This window comes from Euleptes europaea, chromosome 2 (assembly GCF_029931775.1).
Source record: "Euleptes europaea isolate rEulEur1 chromosome 2, rEulEur1.hap1, whole genome shotgun sequence".
In the NCBI taxonomy this organism is placed as follows: domain Eukaryota; kingdom Metazoa; phylum Chordata; class Lepidosauria; order Squamata; family Sphaerodactylidae; genus Euleptes; species Euleptes europaea.
The window spans coordinates 3,250,499-3,272,415 of record NC_079313.1 but is presented as its reverse complement, the minus strand read 5'-3'; the positions used below and the strand labels follow the sequence as shown (position 1 = coordinate 3,272,415).

Genomic DNA, 21,917 nt, shown 5'->3' with positions numbered 1-21,917 from the left:
ATGTAATGTGGAATTGGGAAATTGCATGCCAAAAAGCCCCATTGTTCAAGCACATTTTTTAAAAGAAGCCCTTTTAAACAATTGCCAATAGGAACAGTACCAGAAGTGTGTGTGGGGGGGTACTGTAAAAAAAAAAAAACCTTTTACAAAAGCCAGTAAGGTTGAAGGTACTAAAGAAAATTGGGCTTTGTGATGCCGGTGAACATTATTGGATGCCTTTCCATGCACTTTGGTGGTTTGGTGTACCAAGAGAATGTGCCCCCGAATAGATTTTTTAGGAATTAAATAGGAACACACTGAAAATATTTTTTTTTAAAATGAAAAGCCAGTGTGGTGTAGTGGTCAAGGGTTTCAGTTTCAAATCCCCACACATGCTATGGAAGCTCCCTAGATGACCTTGGGCCAGTCACACACTCAGCCTAACCTACCTCGAAGGGTTGTCGTAAGGATAACATGGAGGAGAGGATAACGATATCAGCAGCTTTGGGTCGCTAATGGAGAGAAAGACGGGGTATAAATGAATTAAATACATCAATGAAACTGTGCGGTGTTTTTATGGTAACAGTTTTCTTCCAACCAAAGAAAAACTAGGAAATCAGAACTGAAAATATGGGTTTGCCAGTGGGGGGATGGAAAGGTGGGGGGTGTCAGGGAAATAGACAGGACTCCCTGGATGCCTCAGGAGAACTGCATTCTGTGTCCCAGACCCATGGGTCCTGAAAAGACCTCCAGATTTCTTCCGTAGGATCATCAAGCTCTTGTGCAGGAGCCCACAGCCCATGATCAGGGGCCCAGACCCTCCTGTTGAAGGCTGGCTCAGTCAACCCTAGGGTGGCTAGCCTCCAGTTGGTGGCCGGAGATCTCCCACTATTACAACTGATCTCCAGGTAACAGAGAACAGCTCCCCTGGAGAAAATGGCCACTTCGGAAGGTGGAATCTATGGCTTTATGCCCCATTAACGTAAGAAAGGCCCTGCTGGATCAGGCCACGGTCCATTTGAGTCCAGCAGTCTGTTCACACAGCGGCCCACCAGGTGCCTCCAGGAAGCCCCCAAACAAGACGACTGCAGCAGCACCATCCTGCCTGTGTTCCACAGCACCTCATATAATAGGCATGCTCCTTTGATTCTGGAGAGAATAGGGATGCCATGCATCATGGCAGGTATCCATTTTAACCATTGAAGTCCCTCCCCTCCCCAAACCCCGCCCTCCTCAGGCTCCACCTCCAAATTCTCCAGGTATTTCCCAACCCGGAGCTGGCAACCCTAGCCAACCCCCTTTTGCCATTCCGGCCCCCTCTATGAGGTCACCGTGTCGCTAGCTCAACAATGGTTGTCAGTTGATGATGTCATCAGAGGGGTTGTTGGCCAAGTCTCCACGGTTGACTTTGGAGAGCGGGCGCTTGCAAAAAAAACCTCTTTCTTGGTTGATTGCGTTTAGTTCGCCTTAGGACGAGGCTGGCTGGCCATATTTACAGAAAGGGCTTTCTTAATATCTGATTTACTATATATTTATTGTTTGTCGATATATTCCTCTGAGAGAGGCAGGGGGAAAGTTTAATTTAGGCACTACAGATAAGATTTTCTTTGTATTGCGTTGATCTCTTGTTTGTTTCTTTGGAATTAGGTGAGATAGGTGAGCTAGAGAGAGAGATTTGACATTGCGATTATGTTTCATTTCATGTTTTTTCTGAATTACCTAGGCAAAGCCGTCTACCAGGTAGGCAACTAGACAGAACAACGGGGGTTACCGCACTTGTATTCCCAGCGATGTATTAAGAGTTTGAAAATGTTATAAAAAATACTGTTCGCACTTTCTATGTATTCCCAGCAATGTATTAAGAGTTTGAAAACGTTATAAAAAATACTGTTCGCACTTTGTTTGGCCCCTTTAGCTGTGAAGATGTCTTCCAACCATTTATAAGCCGTGGTATCCAAAAACCCTTTTAAAGCGATGTTTTTTATAACATTTTCAAACTCTTAATACATCGCTGGGAATACAAAGTGCAGTAACCATGAATGTTTTCAAGTCTGTTTTGTTGGTATTGAGCACGTGAACAGGTGAAGCTGCCTTCTACTGCATCAGACCCTTGGTCCATCAAAGTCAGTATTGTCTACTCAGACCGGCAGCGGCTCTCCAGGGTCTCGGGCAGGGGTCTTTCACATCACGTACTTGACTAGTCCCTTTAAGTGGAGATGCCAGGGATTGAACCTGGGACCTTTTGCATGCCAAGCAGTTGCTCTACCACTGAGCCACAGCCCCTCCCCATGGCATGGAAAGGCGATGTCAAGGTGGGGGGAGCATCATGTTCTGCCAAAAGAAAGCCCCCCCCCTCCAAATACAGGCATCCTGGGCACAATTAGGGCATTTTTCACATTTGAGGCCGTTCCTTCAGTGTGTTTGCTGAGCGAATGTCAGAATCCCGTTGGTCAAGGAGATCGTCTGTGGGCAGAGGTTGAAAACCGTCTGATGAAAAGCAATTCCTCTTTAGAATTTGACTGTCACATTAACCTGGAAAACAATTGAATACAAAAGACATTTTCCTCCTAAAACCCATTTCTCGCTTTTATGCGAGGGATGTGGAATTTTTGAAAGTCAACCCCAATATCTGCCCATGAGCTACCTCCGGAAGAAAATAAGGACTTGGCTTGACTAAGGAGGGGAACCAGAGAAGCGCCCAAGTTGGAGCCTGTCGGGGTCTCTTTCAGACACCTCTGGGGTCTTCCAAGAGACTTCTGTGTCTCTGAAAAGCCAACCATCAGTACAGAAGACTATCTAGCCACTAAAAGCAGAGGCTCTACCCTCAGGCCACTGTGTCCATGAGAGGGCACTAGTGAACTGCCAGCGTGAGAGCCAGCGTGGTGTAGTGGTTAGGAGCGGTGGACTCTGATCTGGAGAACTGGGTTTGGTTCCCCACTCCTCCACATGAGAGGCGGACTCTGATCTGGAGAACCAGGTTCGATTCCCCAATCCTCCACATGAGCAGCGGACTCTGATCTGGAGAACTGGGTATGGTTCCCCACTCCTCCACATGAATCGTGCTGGGTGACCTTGGGCCAGTCACGGTTCTCTCCGAACTCTCTCAGCCCCACCTACCTCATGAGGTGTCTTTTGGGGGGAGAGGAAGGGAAGGCAGTTGTAAGCTGGTTTGATTCTTCCTGAAGTGGTAAAGTCAGCATATAAAAACCAATTCCTCCTCCTCCTCCTCCTCTTCTTATACCCCCCCCAAACTGGCCTTGACCTGCTAGATAAAGATCGACTCATCTTCCCTCCTCCTTAAACACCTTTCTCTTTTCTGTCTTCTGTGTGGCAGGCTTATCGCAGCAGCAGCAAAGGCCCGGAGGGGAACAAGAGCAGCAGTACATGTGAGTAGCTTGTGGCACACTTTCGGTTTGTCTGAGAGCCATGGGTGGGAAGGAGTACCCCCTTGGATGCTCAGCCTCCCGGAAACTCACTGTCTGTGATGTAGAATCTGGTTTTCTCCTTTGCAATTCCATCCACCATGTCCTGGCTTTCAGGTGAGGCTGTCCCCACTAGGTAGGGTTGCCAGGTCCCTCTTCGCCTCCGGCGGGAGGTTTTTGGGGCGGAGCCTGAGGAAGGTGGGGTTTGGGGAGGGAAGGGACTTCAATGCTATAGAGTCCAATGACCAAAGCAGTCATTTTCTCCAGGTGAACTGATCTCTATTGGCTGGAGATCAGTTGTAATAGCAGAAGGTCTCCAGTTAGTATCTGGAGGTTGGCAACCCCACCACTAGGGTTTGGGGAGGGGATGGGCTTCAATGGGGTATAATGCCATAGAGTCCCACCTTCCCAAGCAGCCACTTTCTTCAGGTGAACTGATCTCTTTCGGCTGGAGGTTGGCAACCCTAGTCCCCAGTCATGATGATCCCCTTGGGATCTCTGCCCTGGACTCTGGAGTCCACAGGCACCTAATGTGTGGGCAGAGCTGTGAGTGTCATTCTGAGCTTGCTCATCTGATAGGGTTGGCAGGTCCCTCCAACACCAGTGGGAGGGCAGAGCCTGAGCAGGGCAGGGTTTGGGAAGGGGAGAGACTTCAATGCCATAGAGTCCAATTGCCAAAGTGGCCATTTTCTCCAGGGGAACTGATCTCTATTGGCTGGAGATCAGTTATGATAGCAGTAGATCTCCAGCTAGAACCTGGAGGTTGGCAACCCTACCATCTGAGCTCTTCCCACTTTGGCCTGGAGGTGAAAACATCCAGTTCTCTTCTCTCTCTCCTCAGGTCCTGGTCACAATCTTCTTAACAGTAGCCAGCTGCTACCACCTGACGCCACTGGCACCCTGACGGATTTGGTATCTACCCCAGCAGAGGCCCAAGTTTGCTCCTCTGGGTTCGTGGAAACCCCATTGGACTCCCCAACCGCGGCTAGTTTATTGAAAAGATCCAACGGCAGAGTTCCTTCCACCTCTTCTATCTGCCCGGATGGCCGTGGGCGCCTGAAATTTGGGCTGCAATATGTGGAAAACCTACAGGAGCTCTGGGTCTTCATTGAGAGGTGCCAGGGATTGAGGGTGGGTGGTGGAAAGAGAGGGAAGCCCAATCCATACGTGATGGGCTTCCTGCTCCCTTGGGACCTCAGGATAAGAAAGACCGCCGTCCAAAAGGCAACGCGGGACCCCGTCTTTCAGGAACAACTCCTATTTCCAGCGGAGAAGGCTCTGCTCAAGACCAAAAGGCTGAACCTCTCTGTCTGGCACCAGGTTCCCTTTGAGCCCAACCGCTTCCTTGGACAGGTGAATGTTGACCTGGAAAAGTGGAACTTTGACAATGGGTGTATGCTCTGGTACCCCCTCCAGCCAAGAAGAAGGGCCTTTGGTCACCTCTAGGATGGCCGAAAGGGTAGAAAACTGGGGGTTTTCTTTACTTTTTACATTAGAAATTAAATTACTTTAGAATTCTTTACTTTTCCAACTAGAATAGTTACACACACACACACACACACAAAACATAAATCCAACATTTTTAGGAGACTGGAAAAGTAGTGGTAGAGACAAAATTCCGAATAGCAAAGATACAGAGAGAAATCCGGAACAATAAAAGTGAACACAATTAATGATAAGGATATGAATATCAACTTCTGATTAACTTCTGGGTTCTGAAAAATAATTGTAATGACATTGCCTGCTCCATATGTGGTATGGCCTGCATCCAAATAAGCTCGATCTTAATTTTTAAAAAAAATAATGCTGATAATTATAGGTATGAATAAAACTCTTTCATTTTATCCCAAAAAGCTTAACATGTTGGTATTCGTTCCAGTTCTGGAAACAGAAAACTTTGACTTTTCTTCTTTTTCTTTTTGAGTTATTCCGTCTAGTCACACAGAATTTCAAAAAAAAATTCTGTCGAGCCTTGGGATTCAGAGATTTTTTAAGAACATCCCAGGTATTCAGAACATTGAATGACACTGAAAAATTGCTGTTTGGTCACAGACGACAAAAATAAAAAAAATAAAAATGCAGATTTCCAAATGGGGGAAAAATGACCTTATTAGATGGGATTATAAAATCAGATCAGAAGCAGATTTAGGTATGAACATTCCATTGATGGGAGAGAACAATACGAGAGACGTCCAAGTTTCATTATGAGGAAAGTCTGAAAAGTCTGGGCCTTTTCAGTTAAGAAAAGACTAATGGGGGGGGGGACATGATAGAAGCTTATAAAATTATGCAGGGGGCATTGGGAGTTGACACAACTTTTTCTCACTCTCCCAATAAACTAGAACTTGAAGGCATCCAATGAAGTTGATGGACAGTAGATTCAAGGGTTGCCAGCCTCCAGGTACTGATGCAATCTACTACAAATAAAACCTATGCTGAAAGTACAATACTTGTATTCATTAACAACAGCACGAGGCTCCTTTTAAGTAGAACAATGTTATTTACTGACAATTGTAAGAACTGTGATACACACTAAGAATTTTTCATATTACTGATACCAAAATAACATAAATCATATCCCCAACCGGGGTTACATCACCCTAGTCTGGAAGGAGTATGTTCCCATGAAACGAGGTAAGGTCTTCCCGTGAATACAAGTCCTAGTAAAGTCTGACGTCGCCTCGAAATAGGGTAAGTCCAAAAGACAAAGAAGTAGTGTGCACGTTGTTGTGACCACCGCAACAACCAACCTAATTGTAAACCTATCTTCTAAGCCCCTCTCTTCTGAGGAAGAACGCATCTTGAATCTAGGTTCAGGCTTTGTTCCTACTCCTAGGTACTCAGCCTTCCAAACACGAGTAGACCTTTTCAAATTTTTCAGGATCATTAAACTTAAAGAATTCTTTCGAGGACAATCCTGCGCCCCTCGCAATTTTCAACCTAAATCCTCCTTTGTCCCTAAAAATCCTAGCCACTTTATAAATAGCTATCAATCATTGGTACTTAAAGATCTTGATCGACTTGAAAAACAAAGAGCATGGAAGAACTTTGGGAAATCTAACTTGTCTCCAACTGAGTTAACCACAATAAAATCCATCTCTGAAGATTCATCTGTCACGGTGAAACCTGCGGATAAGGGTGGGGCTATAGTTATTTTGGACTCTGTGAAATATGAAGAGGAAAATCTGAACAACAGCTGAACAACACCAAATATTACAAGAGGATTCCATCTGATCCTACAAACTGAGTATCTACTATCATAAAAACAGTGCTATATGAAGGGCTAGCTAGCAACTACGTTGATAAACATACTTTTGACTTTTTGTTAGAAAAATATCCTCGAGTTCCCATCTTCTATTACCTCCCTAAGATTCACAAAACTTTAGTTAACCCTCCTGGCAGACCCATTATCTCTGCCATAGGTAGCATTTTAGAACCTATTTCTAAATATATTGAATATTTTTTGCATCCTTGGAGTATAGCTACTCCCTGATATATCAAAGATACTGGTGATTTCATAAACAAAATCAAACATTTAAACATTCCCTCACAAGCCATCTTTGCCTGTCTGGATGTGTCGGCTCTATATACCAATATCCCATTGGAAAATGCACGAAATATCATTGAAGACAGATTGGATTCCAGAGAAGACAAACACCCACCAACGCACTTCTTGCTTAATTTACTTGACATCTTGTTTGAGAAAAATTTCTTTAGAAATCATGATGGTTTTTTTGTTCAAACTCAAGGAGTTGCCATGGGCGCAGCCTGTGCCCCCTCTGTGGCCATTCTTTATAGGATTTATTTTGAAAAGACATTTTTATTTCAGAATTCTTTTTTTCAGTCCCATGTTCTCACCTATTTCAGATTTATTGATGATCTTTTTCTTTTGATCGACTCAGCCACCTCCTTTCAAGAATTCTTAACCTGGATCAATGGCTTAGATACTCACTTGGAATTTACAGGACGTTGTGATCCCAATGAAATCGCCTTCCTCGATATAACGGTCTTTAGGACCCAGAGAGATACTATAGCAGTCAAACCTTACCAAAAGCCGACGGATATAGGAGCCGGCTTACATTTCAGTTCCTACCATCCTCTTCATTTGAAATTAAACCTTCCTTTCAGCCATTTTTTAAGAATCAAAAGAAATTCCACCTTTAATGAAGATTATCTTAGTGCCACCTGCAAATAGTAACTAAATTATACACCAAAGGTTTCAATAGCCAGATTCTCCACAAAGCCAAAACACGGGCTGACCAAAGAGACAGGAGAGAGCTGCTTACACAACGTACCAAAAAACCCACACCCAATTCCAGAATTTTTCTTCTTTAGAATACAATCATTTAACTGAAGATATAAAAAAGATTATCAGATGACATTGGCACATCCTTTATGAGGTACCAGGCTGACAATCTTTGTCACTTTTTGGCCTTAGAAGAACTATGTGCCTTGGTAATTATTTAGTTAAAACAGCTCTTGCTCCAAAGAAATCCTATGACAGGGTTGTGGGACATCATAAATGCGGAACATGTTCGGTCTGTCCCTTAAGCTTTCCAGCGAAGGAAATAAGCTCCACAGCTTTCAATTTTAAATACCAGTTAAACTTCTTTAGTAATTGTTTATCTTCCAATGTCATGTATGCCATCTCCTGTCCGTGTTTTTTGATTTATATCGGGTCCACATCTAGACAATTAAAATTGAGGATCGGGGAACACAGGGCGCGCGTGCGCTCAAAAGTTTTGGATGCCCCTTTAACGGCACACTTTCTTGAAAAAGGACATTCTGCTGCTGATATCAGATTTTTTGTTTTATGGAAATATAAACCACAACCCCACAAAATGGTAGACATCAACACAATACTTCACAGGCAAGAAATGAAAATGATTTTTTTATTTAAAACATTGGCACCATCTGGTCTAAACAATGAATTCGATCTGGCATGTTTTCTGTAACTTTAAATCAAGTATAAGTTGATACAGCTGGTTTCTGCTCATGCTAGCATTTAATCAGCAAACCCGTGAGTTCTACAAACCTCTCAGAGGCACAGAGAACCCAGTCGGGCCACATTGACTTCTATTGTGGTAAGATATAAAACCTCTGGTTTTTTAACATGTATATGCGGACTGTTAAGAAATAATTTATGTACAATCATGTGTTTTTTAGAGGCTTGTATGCCCACTTTCAACTGTCATTTACTGAAGAAGCTCTTTTCCGCGAAACGACCAGATATCTAGAGGGGTCGCCTTCTTTTCACGTGGACGGCGTTCCACTCATCCTTTCTCCTACGTGGACGACGTTCCACTTCACCTTTTGGATTTATTTAGGGAGTGATTCATCTTCTCCCACAACAACGTGCACACTACTTCTTTATCTTTTGGACTTACCCTATTTCGAGGCGACGTCAGACTTTACTAGGACTTGTATTCACGGGAAGACCTTACCTCGTTTCATGGGAACATACTCCTTCCGGACTAGGGTGATGTAACCCCAGTTGGGGATATGAATTATGTTATTTTGGTATTAGTAATATGAAAAATTCTTAGTGTGTATCACAGTTCTTACAATTGTCAGTAAATAACATTGTTCTGCTTAAGAGGAGCCTCGTGCTGTTGTTAATGAATACAACCTCCAGGTACTAGCTGGAGATCTCCTGCTATTACAACTGATCTCCAGCTGATAGAGATCAGTTCCCCTGGAGATAATGGCCACTTTGGCCATTGGACTCTATGGCCTTGAAGTCCCTCCCATCCCCAAACCCAGGTCCATCAAGTCCAGCAGTCTGTTCACACAGTGGCCAACCAGCTGCCTCTAGGAAGCCCACAAACAAGACCTGCAGCAGCATTACCTTGCCTGCGTTCCACAGCATCTAACATAACAGGCCTGCTCCTCTGATCCTGGAGAGAATAGGTATGCATCATGAATAGTATCCATTTTGACTAGTAGCCATGGATATAAGAACATAAGAAAGGCCCTGCTGGATCAGACCCAGGCCCGTCAAGTCCAGCAGTCTGTTCACACAGTGGCCAACCAAGTGCCTCTAGGAAGCCCACAGCAGGAGATCTCCAGTCACCACCTGGAGGCTGGCAACCCTATTGACTAGCAGCCCAATGAGGTCATGCAGTTGAGGTTGGGGCTGCCGTTTCCTTCCTGCCCTTTGCCTCCTCCTTCAGGCCGAGGCAGGCAGAATGCTTGCGCGTGAACTCGCTTGCCTTTTCGAACTGCCGCATTTCCAGCTTCATGTGAGACAGTAAAACCAAATCAAAAAAGAAGTCATATTTACAGAGCATCTGGTCAGCTGAAGCTGCCGCCCGCCGCCGGATCAAGCAAAAGATCAGACAGTGGGCGAGGTGGCTACGCCGGCCGCGTTTCTTTCTTGCGGGGGGACTTTGGTGGATTACTTCGGAAAGAGCAACCTTCTGCCCAAGAGAGGCTGCCCTCTTCTCTCCATAAAGTGTCTTAGTGTCGTAAAAAAAAAAATCTGTGATCACCCCCACCCCCACCCCCGAGTTCAGTTTCCATCACATGAGACCACTGCAGGCCTGTGTTTTGCTTGAGCTACACAGCCATGAAGGAGCTAGAAAAGATTCTTAAGTCAAAGGATGTGTCACTGGTAGGGTTGCCAACCTCCAGGTACTAGCTGGAGATCACCCACTATTACAACTGCGAGCCAGCCGAGGCAACGACCCCGATCTGGGCTGGTGAGGCATGGCCTGGCCCAACCAAGTGACATTTATGTCATATCTGGCCCGCATAACAAATGAGTTCAATACCCCTGCTCTATGGCATTGAAGTCCCTCCTCTCCCCAAACCCTCCCATCCTCAGGCTCCACCCCAAAAACCTCCCGCTGGTGGAGAAGAGGGACCTGGCAACCCTACTGGGAACAGATATTGAGTTAATTCATGCCATCGTACTCCCTGTTACTATGTCTGGGTGTGAAAGCTGGACAATGAACAAAGCCGATAGGAAGAAAGTAGATTCCTTTGAAATGTGGTGTTGGAGGAGTGTTACGGATACCCTGGACCCCCCAAAAAACCAAATCAGTGGGTTATAGATCAAATCAAGCCTGAAATGACCCTAGAAATGAAAATGACTAAACTGAGGCTGTTGTACTTTGGTGGCATTATGAGAAGACAAGAGTCACTGGAAAAGACAATCGTGCTAGGAAAAGTGGAGGGCAGCAGGAAAAGAGGAAGACCCAACAAGAGATGGATTGACTCTATAAAGGAAGCCACGGCCCTCAGTTTGCAAGATCTGAGCAAGGCTGTAAGGATAGGACGTTTGGGAGGATGCTGATTCATAGGGTCGCCATGAGCCAGAAGCGACTTGACGGCACTTAACACAACACACATTTATACATGCAGCACACATTGGAAGCAAACAGGCACCCCTTCCACCTGCAGCAGATCCCTAGCCAGCAAATAAAGCAGGCAAAGCTTGCCAACTGTAGGGCAAGCCAGTGCTATTATCTGCATAGTGTAGACATCAAGCTCCAAAGGTCTCCGTCTGAAGCAGGAGTCAAAAGACTCATCTCTGGAACTTTCCTGGCAGTCTCAGACCTGGAACGTGTGACCCAACAATTCTGAACAGGGCCGCATTTTGGGATTGGTGTCATCAGGAAACTCTCAGGGTCCCAGAATAGATGTATAGCATTATGGAGGAGCAGGCTGTATTCTGCCTTGACCTGGAAAACCCAGGCTAGCCCGATCTCGTCAGCTCTCGGAAGCTAAGCAGGGTCGGCCCCGGTTAGTACTTGGATGGGAGACCACCAAGGAAGTCCGGGGTTGTTATGCAGAGGTAGGCAGTGGCAAACCACCCCTGCTTATCTCTTGCTGTCATGGGGCAGCCTGCTGAGGCTTCCTAAGATGAGGAGGACCTTGAAGCGGCAGGCAGTGGAAGGGAGGGACAGCAGCAGGCTGAGCAGTCACAGACAGATGAGTCCCCCCCCCCGTGCCTACAACAGCCTAGAGCAGGGGACTCACCTGTGTCAGAGGGCCAGCCGCAGGTAGGGGCACCAGAGAGCCCCCCAAAGCTGCTGTAGCAGAGGTGCCAAAGGTTCAGAGTACTCCTACATGAGCATAGAAGGAGTGCTAGACTGCAGGCCCAGTGAAGAGCACTCCCTGCTGACAGTGATGACAGTGATGAGGCTAATGAGCTGCACCCAGCAGGGAATACTGAGTCAGAGGAACAAGCAACAGCTGGTTCACCCTAGGCCTATTTAAGCAGGCACTTTTATCCAGGCCAGTGTGGGGACAACTTGTACTACCACCTTGTGTTAACAGCAACTATGCTTGGTTCTGAGCCTATAACCTTGGACCTGACTATTTTCTTGGACTATATTTTGCTACCTGTTTCTGAACTCTGTGTGACTGTATCCCTGAATGGAGTGCTGACTATTTTCTTGGACTATGTTTACTACTGACTTACTCTGCAGGTAACCTGGCTTTGACTCTGGATTGCTCTTGACACTGCCACCCTACCTGGGGCCCTGGGGCCTGACACTTGCCTTGAAAACCCTCCAGGGTTGCCACGAATCGGCTGTGACTTGACAGCACTTTCTGCTACCACTGAGATTTATTCTGTGGCTGTGTCACACAATCTGTCCCACAATACATCAAATTGGCCATTGATAGGGTTGCCAACCTCCAGGTAATAGCAACCCTATCAATCCTTCCTTTTGGATTTGCAACCAGGGATACATAAAGAGCAATCCTACTCAGAATCCTACACAAGTCTATTCAACGGGGTTTACTCCCAGGAAAGTGTTCTTAGATGGCACTGTCCATCATCCATGTTTCATCCATGTTTCAGCTTGCATCTTCCTCACCAGTATGATCAGGGAGCTGAATATTCATGAAGCTGTTCAGATGTGTCCACATTTGGAAGAGTCCATGCTTCTTTCTCTCAGCGGCCACCACCATCTGCGACCTCTGCCATCTGTCTGCTACTGCCAAACCCCTTCAATTGTTAAAAGGGCACAAAACTAAAGGGGGTGGTGACTTGTTTAAGAGTTTTGAGTTGTGACTTACCACTTAGATGTCCCTGTATGCCTTCAGTGTCAGGCCAAGAAACTAGTTAATTTTGGGAAAGCAGACAATATAATCCAGTGTTGATCTATCAAGACTCAAGGAGGGCATGAAATACGAATGATTCTGTGATTCACGAATAGGTCAGTTTAATGATCTGACCATGACCTCAGGGAATACTTTTCTCTTTTCCAGAGAGCCAGTGTGGTGTGAGTGGCAGACTCTAGTCTGGAGTTAATTCACAGTGGGTAGCCGTGTTAGTCTGTCTGCAGTAGTAGAAAAGAGCAAGAGTCCAGTAGCACCTTAAAGACTAACAAAAATATTTTCTGGCAGGTCTTTAAGGTGCTACTGGACTCTTGCTCTTTTCTAATCTGGAGTGGCAGACTCTAATCTGGAGAACCAGGTTTGATTCCCCGCTCCTCCACATGAGCAGCGGACTCTAATCTGTAGAGCCAAATTAGATTCCCTACATGACACCTGCTGGGTGACTTTGGCCAGTCACAGTTCTCTCAGAACTCTCTCAGCCCCACCTACCTCACAAGGTGCCTATTGTGTGTGTGGGGGGGGGGGTGAGGGAAGGTGATTGTAAGCTGCTTTGAGACTCCTTTTGGTAGAGAAAAGCAGGGTATAAAACCAACTCCTCTTCTTCTTGAGTGAAAAGGTTTAGTTCACAGACTGCAAACACTAAAACACTGCAATATGAAACTTATTTGTTAGTTATTACTGAGACCTGACATGGGGAGGGGCCGTGGCTCAGTGGTAGAGCATCTGCTTGGCAGGGAGAAGGTTCCCTGGTTCAATCCCCAGCATCCCCAGCTTAATTGATCAGGTGGTAGATGATGGGGAAGACCTTTCTCTGCCTGAGACCCTGGAGAGATGCTGCCAGCCTGAGTAGAGAATACTGACCTTGATGGACTGATGGTCCGATATAGCAGAAGGCAGCATCATGTGTCCATGCGACCCTGGAGCATCAGTGGTTACCACGCAGGTACAAAACAGCCTGACACAGAGCTTGAATGAATTGCAGCGGAAAACACAGAGGTGATGGGGAGCTGGGTTGCCAACCTCCACGTGTTGGCTGGAGATCTCCTGCTATTACAACTGATCTCCAGCCGACAGAAATCAGTTCCCCTGGAGAAAATGGCCTCTTTGGCAATTGGACTCTATGGCATTGAAGTCCCTCCCCTCCCCAAACTTTGCCTGCCTCAGGCTCTGCCCCCAAACCGCCCACCGGTGGAGAAGAGGGACCTGGTAACCCTATCAGGAGCTTGTCTCAGAGATAAACCAGGGAGATAAATCCAGGTGAGTTTGCTCGGCAACTGCGTTTGTGTTGAAGTTCTCACCCTCCCTGCTTGCCAACCAACCTGTGATGCACTTTGGGCTTCCAGGTCATAGTGGGACATCCTCCCTGTCCAAAAATCTGGCTTCCAAGGAAGACTTGAGCTCCGACAGCCATGTTAGAAATTAACCACCGGCGGACAAACCTCTTGTTGGCTCAGTTGATCAGCCGGGCCGGACAAAGCTCTTCAGGTGGCATTACCTGCTTGAGATAAATGGAACTTGGCATCCCTTCTGTTTTCCATTTCCCATACACGAGGTTTTCCCCTCTGTCACCACCAGGTTACAGAAAGGGACCATCGATTCCTCCTCGGGTGGCATTTGAATTCCTATTCTTAAATTAAACAGGCGAAAATCAATGACTCCTCGCTGCTCGGTATTTGAAAAAAGCAGGTTCAGTCCATAACCCCGCAAGGGGCACTGATTTGACTGCATCAGGGGGAAAATGGTGTGTTTCATTCTTTAAAATGCCTTTCTTCTTTAAAACCCCATTTTCTTGTGCTTTGAGAGGCTACTGGGAATGGCAACTGGAGGTGTGTTTCTGCAGGCTAGATCCACACCCTCCCCCTTCCAGCTTCCATCTACTGCATGAAATTTATTTATTTAAGACATTTACTGGTTGCCTTTCTATCCTGTGGAACGCAACAAAACAGCAATTATAAACACACGCACAAAAGAAGAAGAGTTGGTTTTTATATGCCAACTTTCTCTTCCACTTAAGGAAGAATCAAACTGGCTCACAATCCCCTTCCCTTCCCCTCCCCACAACAGACACCCTGTGGGGTAGGTGGGACTGAGAGAGCTCGAAGAGAGCTGTGACAAGCCCAAGTTCGCCCAGCTGGCTTCACGTGGAGGAGTGGGGAAACAAACCCGGTTCGGCAGATTAGCGTCCGTCGCTCATGTGGAGGAGTGGGGAATCAAACCCGGTTCTCCAGATCAGACTCCACCACTCCAAACCACCACTCTTAGCCACTACACCAGTGCTGCCAAGAAACGAAATTAGTCAAATGCATTCCTAAATAAAACCGTCTTCAGCTGTCTCCTAAAGATTGGAAGCGAAGGGGCCAGGCGCACCCTCCCATCATGGGGCTGCCACCGAAAAGGCCCTTTCTCATATGTCAACTCCCCTCCCTTTCCGGTCCATTCCACCTTCCCTTCCCACTCCTCCAGCCAACGGGGTGGGGTGGGGGACACACACGTGCCTGTAGCAAGCAGATGACACCTCCCGGCCCTGCTTCCAGTACCAGGCGAGCTGGAGTGCGAGCTGGAAGGTGTAAGCCAGCCCTGGACTTAGGGTTGCCAGGTCCCTCTTCGCCAGCAGCGGCAGGGTTTTTGGGCAGAGCCTGAGGCGGGCAGGGTTTGGGGAGGGGAGGGACTTCAATGCCATAGAGTCCAATTGCCAAAGTGGCCATTTGCTCCAGGGGAACTGATCTCTATTGGCTGGAGATCAGTTGTAATAGCGGGAGATCTCCAGCTAATACTTGGAAGTTGGCTGTTAACTTGGCAGGGAATGGACATGTTCATGGAGGAAAGGCCTATCCATGGCTATTAGTCAAAATAGATACTGGTCATGATTCATCCCTATTCTCTCCAGGATCAGAGGAGCATGCCTATTATTTTGGGTGCGGTGGAACACAGGCAGGATGGTGTTGCTGCATTTGGTCTTGCTTGTGGGGCTTCCTAGAGGCACCTGGTTGGCCACTGTGTGAACAGACTGCTGGACTTGATGGGCCTGGGTCTGATCCAGCAGGGCCTTTCTTATTTTCTTACAGCTAAACCTCTCATTCTCATTTCAGGTTGGGAGAGATGCTCTGGCACGCCACGAAAGCCATGGGAAGCGGGCGGTCAGACTGAACGTCCAGGGCCGACGGTGATAAAAATGGTTTCCAGTGCAGGTGTTTGAGAGTTTGCAAATCATTCCATGCAAGACTGGAGACAGCCGGGGGGGGGGGGGTGCGCGCGCATAGGCGGGGAAGCAACAGAACATTGTGTGAAACCATCCATGTATAATACTCTCCCTGCACCTGCGCTACATTTGAACCCCAGCGTACCCTGGGGTACCATCGTACCAATACCATCCAGTCTAGCTCTGGTTCCACTGACTGACTAGCAGCAACCCAGGCCAGTGTTCACATCCTCGGACATTGCAGAGAGCAATTATAGGAGCCAGCACCAACCTTAAATGGCTGGCGCTCAGTGTAGGGTCGCCAACTCCGGGTTGGGAAATTCCTGGAGCTTTGGAGCAAGAGAGCAGGGTCTGAGGAGGGGAGGGTCCTCAGCGGAGTATAATGCCCTAGAGTCCACCCTCCAAAGTAGCCCTTTGCTTCAGGGGAACTGATCTCAGTCGCATCAAGATCAGTTATCATTCTGGAAGATTTCCAGGCCCCACCTGGTGTCTGGCGATGCTACTGCTATGCCTAGGGTTGCCAACCTCCAGGTACTACAAAAAACCCCACAGATTCCAATATATCAAATGCAAAATTTCAATAGCAAAAATTCATAATAACAATTCACATTCCACTAACAAACACAAGCTATAGACTATATACACCAACCAGAGCAGCCAATTTTCTTATCCAAGCAGGTATACAATATACATATAACAGGTAAGTAACACAATTTTTTATTCCTTATAGTTCTTATTAATACTAATAGTATAGTGTCCTGATGGGACTAATCCATTATATGTTCTTTTTACAGATGTCAGGCAGAAGAGGAAGACGGCTGTTTCAGTTTTTCTTCAGTTCCTCTTCTGACACCTATCATAAATAAAAATATTAACTCCCACCTGACTATTTTAATAATAATTTATACAATCACAATATTATAAAAATAGCTACCTTATTTCTATATTTACTAACCTCCAGGTACTAGCTGGAGATGTCCTGCTATTACAACTGATCTCCAGCCGATAGAGATCAGTGCCCCTGGAGAGAATGGTCGCTTTGGCCATTGGACTCTATGACATTGAAGTCCCTCCCCTCCCCAAACCCTGCCCTCCTCAGGCTCTGCCCCCAAACCCTCTCGCCGGTGGCGAAGAGGGACCTGGCAACCCTAGATCTGGGAGACCCTGGCTCAAGTCCCCATTTTGCCATGAAACTTCTCCCTCTCTCTCAGCCTCACTGACCACACAGGGCTATTGTGAGAACAACATGGAGAAGGGACAACAACATATTCCACCCTGAGTTCCTCCAAAGAAAGGCAGGATAAAATGAACTAGATAGTTAGGAAGGCCTGGGTTCAAATGAGGCCAGAATGACTTGTTATAAAGCAAAGTGTACATTGAATGTAAGAATCAGAAACAGCAGGGCACAACGAAGCTGAGAGGGGGCTTGGATCCAGACTAAATTTTCCAGTGGCAGAATGAAACTCCCCCCCTCCACTCCTTGACATGAGGATGGTTTGCATAGGGTTGCCAACCTCCAAGTGGTGGCTGAAGATCTCCTGCTATTACAACTGATATCCAGCCGAGAGAGATCAGTTCCCCTGGAGAAAGTGGCCGCTTTGGCCATTGGACTCTACGGCGTCGAAGTCCCTCCCTCCCCAAACTCTGCCCGCCTCAGGCTCCGTCCCCCAAATCTCCCACTGGTGGCAAAGGACTTGGCAACCCTACCTGGAAGTGATGTCAAAATATCGATGGGGAGCTGATTTTCGGCTCATTTCCCCCCCCTGCTGCCCTACCAAGCTATTGTGGGAGACCGAAGGCTTTGGATGCTGGTTTTGTTTGCTTCACACCCATAGACGGGCTGGGTTTCCAGCATACCAACAACAGCTGGGAAGTTGTACGTGGCAGCCACAGTGATATATGGTGATACTCGGGGCTTCGGGTTCGCCTCCCTACCACCAAGTCACCAGTGTTAATGAATTCTTTCTTTCTCTCTTTCTCTCCCTCCTTCCTCTCTCTTATAATGCACAGATTTAGAAACTGCTCACAGCTCATTCCTTTGAGTCACCCAGAGGTCACCTTTCAGCCGCTCCGAACAGAAGTGGGGCGGGGAAAAAAAAAAGTTTATTTCTAGCCAAGGCAGTTTTGAACTCCCCGAGTGGCCTGCAGCACCTCAAGCTGAGAATTTTTCCGAACGTTAATTAGACCCAGGGAAATTAGTATCCGGGCTAAAAATAGCCCCCCAATCTCTGGAAGGGAAGTGTCCTTCCATGCATTTCTACACGCCCACTCACTCAGAAGGAGTGAGAGACACACAGACACACAGAGAGAATGGGTGAATTAATAATTACTCCGATATATCTAAGTTTCAACATGGCCAAATCCGTGGATACTTAAATCCAGAGACTGGGGCCATGAAGGGATAAGGCAGATCTGTCAACCTGGAAAACACACCAAGTTTGCAGAAAAATCTGAAATCTAACCCCCTCCCCCAAATAAAAGCATCGGGGGGGATGCCGGAGATTGAACCTAGGACCTTCTGCATGCCAAGCAGATGCTCTACCACTGAGCCACGGCCCCTGCAGATGCTTTGCTGGTTTTTTCCTGTAGAATCGGTGCAACCCAAGGCTCTGTGTCTTTACTCAGACGTAAGTCCCTCTCAGATCAATGGGGCTTCAGTCCGGCATGTTAGGGTAGGAGCCAAGCCGTCGCCCTCTTTGAGTCTGCACGTTCCTCCAAAATTTCCCCCAGCCGTTCCCATCCATCTCTCTCGTTCTGATTACAGGAGCTTTTATGACTCCTGAAGTTGTTATCTTGCTCCTCTATCTCAATTGTCTTTCCGAACAAAGTAACCTGACAATCCGTTCTTTATCCTCTCGGTCTTTCTTTATCACCTCCATCTGGAATTTTAAGAGAACAGATTTTTATAGCTTAAAAAAAAAGAAACACACACACCACCCTGCCTGTTGAATCTTATTTTTTTTTCTTAGTAAAATTATAAAGGAAGTTTTACAATATGGGTGGGTGGGAGAAATGTTACGGTTGGCTGTTAAACATTATGGGAATCCCCTTTCCCCCCCTCTCTCTCTCTCTCTCTTTTTTTTTCTTCTCAAAACACTAGATAATCTCCGGCATGAAGATATGAATAGAGACGCTGATTGTCGGTAAAAGGCTGGCCTTACCATTTCCCAGCTGTGGTTTGTACACTTTTGACTGCTGATCCTAGAGACCTGAAATACAAGCAGTGGGATGACTGGAACCACTGTTGAGTGTAGCACTATTTAGGATTGCCATTTTTATAGCTTTATCTCCAAGTCCTTAGGGGTGCCAATCTCCAGATGGAGCCTGGAAACCTCCTGTAATTACAACTGATCTCCAGACTACAGAAATCCCGTTCCCCTGAAGAAAATGGCAGCTTTGGAGGGTGGGTGCCCTGGCATTAAATCCTGCTGAGGTCCCTTCCCTCGCCAAATCCTGCCCTCCTCTCTCTCTGTGGTCATTGTTCTTTCCCCATTCTCTGCATGGCTCTTCATGAAACAAATTCCAGCCATAATTAGACGAGGAATAGAGAATAAAACTGGTGCTATCACACTGCCTTTGTACAAATCTATGGTGAGACCACACTTGGAATACTGTGTACGGTTCTGGTCACCACACCTGGAAAAGGATATTGGAAAGAAAGCGGTTAGTACCTGGAGGTTGGCAACCCTAATAGAAAGGGAAAGCACTTTTTACATGTACAGAAGCACTGCTTTAAAAAAAAACCATGTTTGTAGACAAAATAACAGGCCCTTTCAGAAGCCAGGAGCTTCTTCTGGGTTCACTCGGATCTGAACATAAGAACATAAGAAAAGCCCTGCTGGATCAGACCCAGGCCCATCAAGTCCAGCAGTCTGTTCACATAGGGGCCAACCACGTGCCTCTAGGAAGCCTACAAACAAGAAGACTGTAGCAGCATTATTAGAGTTGCCAACCACCAGATACTAGCTGCCCCCAAACCTCCCGCCTGTAGCGAAGAGGGACCTGGCAAGTGGCAACGCTAAGCATTATCCTGCCTGCATTCCCCAGCACCTAATATAATGGGCATGCTCCTTTGATAACTGGAGAGAATAGGGATGCATCATGACTAGTAGCCACTTTGACTTGTAGTCATGGATAGCCCCGTCCTCCATAAGAACATAAGAAAAGCCCTGCTGGACCAGACCCAGGCCCATCAAGTCCAGCAGTCTGTCCACACAGTGGCCAACCAGGGGCCTCCGGGAAGCCCCCAAACAAGACGACTGCAGCAGCATTTATCCTGCCTGCGTTGCACAGCACCTAAGATAACAGGCATGCTACTCTGACACTGGAGAGAATAGGTGTGCATCATGATTAGTATCCATTTTGACAGCCATGGATATCTCTCTCTCCTCCATGAACATGTCCACTCCCCTCTTCCAGTTGGCAGCCATCCCCACATCCTAAGGCAGGGAGTTCCACAATTTAATGATGCGCTGTGTGAAGAAAGACTTCCTTTTCTCTGTTTTGAATCTCTCCCCCTCCAGCTTCAGCAGACGACCCCGCCTTCTAGTATTATGAGAGAGGGAGAAAAGCTTCTCCCTGTCCACTCTCTCCATAACATGCATCATTTTATAGACCTCGATCATGTCTCCCCTTAACCGCCTTCTGGAGCTCCAAGAGTTAAAAGCTGAGCTCCAAACGCATTGAAGCAACATCAGGAGCGCTGGAGTGTCAGTGCTGGATCTCATCGCAGGGGGCCATGCCAAGGAGCACAGCTGGGGTGGAGGAGCCTGGCATTGCCCGCGCTGCTCAAGGGCACCGTTGGCAGCTCGCGGCCTGCTCGAGTGTAACGCATGTGGACAGATTAGCGTGTGTCTGACAGGATCCATCAGGCGCACTCTGTCACGGGGAGCAGAGGGGGACTCGCTCCAACCGGCGGCACGAAGGCCAGGCACCTCGCAGTGCGCTCTGCCCGGCGCCGCTGGCGAGGGAAGGCCACCGACGGGTGCTTGGTCAGTGCCCCTACGGGGCGGGGCTTTACGCCTGGTGGTCAGGGTTGCCAACCTCCAGGTACTGGGGGAGAAATAGACACCACTGTACTTGTGTCAGGGAGGTTAGGAAATCAGTACAGGAGCGAAATCAAGTTTAGAGTGCAAAAATAACTTTATATGCTACTATGTCTAACCTTATACATCAAAACTCTAAGTCAATTATAAGGTATATACAACACAAATACAACAGTAAAAAAGACACAATGTACAACCAACATACAATGTACAATGTACAACCAAGCACCCAAAGGGAACAGTTCAAGGAGTACACGTCATACATGAACTGTTCCCTTTCTTCTTTCACCTTTGGGTGCTTGGTTGTACATTGTATGTCTTTTTTACTGTATATACCTTTTTTACTGTGTTGTATATACCTTATAGTTGACTTAGAATTTTGATGTATAAGGTTAGACACAGTAGCATATAAAGTTATTTTTGCACTCTAAACTTGATTTCGCTCCTGTACTGATTTCCTAACCTCCAGGTACTAGCTGGAGATCTCCTGCTATTACAACTGATCTCCAGCTGATAGAGATCAGTTCACTTGGAGAAAATGGTCGCTTTGGCAATTGGACTCTGCTTTACTTGGTTGATACCTGCACATATAGTATTTGAGAGACTTATACTAACCGGTATTACAACAAGAACCTATTATACCAGATGTTTGAGTAATTGGGAATAGAATTTACAACATATACACTTGCATGGTTGGGTTTGAACTATTTGTATTTGTATTCATTAATGTATTTCTGTAAACGTGTGCAGGTTTAACAAAGGGTTTTAATTAACCACTGATGAAGGCCCCATAGGCCGAAACGCATTTGGTATGTGGTTATAGCTATCGACCTCAGGAAATGCCATTGTGCTATTTTAATGCTTTTAAATAATTTTAACTTTTATATAGCGCTTCTAATAAATTATACTTTCAGTATTTGCATAGACTTATATATTTTTTCTTTTCACCCAACCTTGGGTACCCAACCCTAGTGCAGCCCCAAAATGGCTGTCACAAAAGGTGGAGCCAGCCCCAAAATGCCTGCCGCCGCTTACGCAAAGACAATCCTTGTGCTGTGGTGGCAGCTGCTGTTAAAGCAATGTTTTTTTTTTAAAAAATAAATCTACAAAGCTAGTCAGATCTCCAATGGCCAATACGAAGCCTTCCTGGGCAAAAGCCCCACCTGCCCTCACCGGCTTCCTAAAAACATTTGGGGGCAC

The 21,917-nt window shown here is 46.6% G+C and overlaps 1 protein-coding gene across 1 annotated transcript in view; it reads left to right on the top strand.

Moving 5' to 3' along the window:
* LOC130493998 (uncharacterized) overlaps positions 1 to 21,917 on the top strand; it is a 121,825-nt gene that overhangs the window by 22,947 nt on the left and 76,961 nt on the right. The window contains exons 2-3 of the mRNA XM_056867629.1: positions 3,314 to 3,365; positions 4,243 to 4,804. Coding sequence (XP_056723607.1) covers positions 3,314 to 3,365; positions 4,243 to 4,804 — 614 coding nt within the window. The remainder of the gene's footprint in view (positions 1 to 3,313; positions 3,366 to 4,242; positions 4,805 to 21,917) is intronic.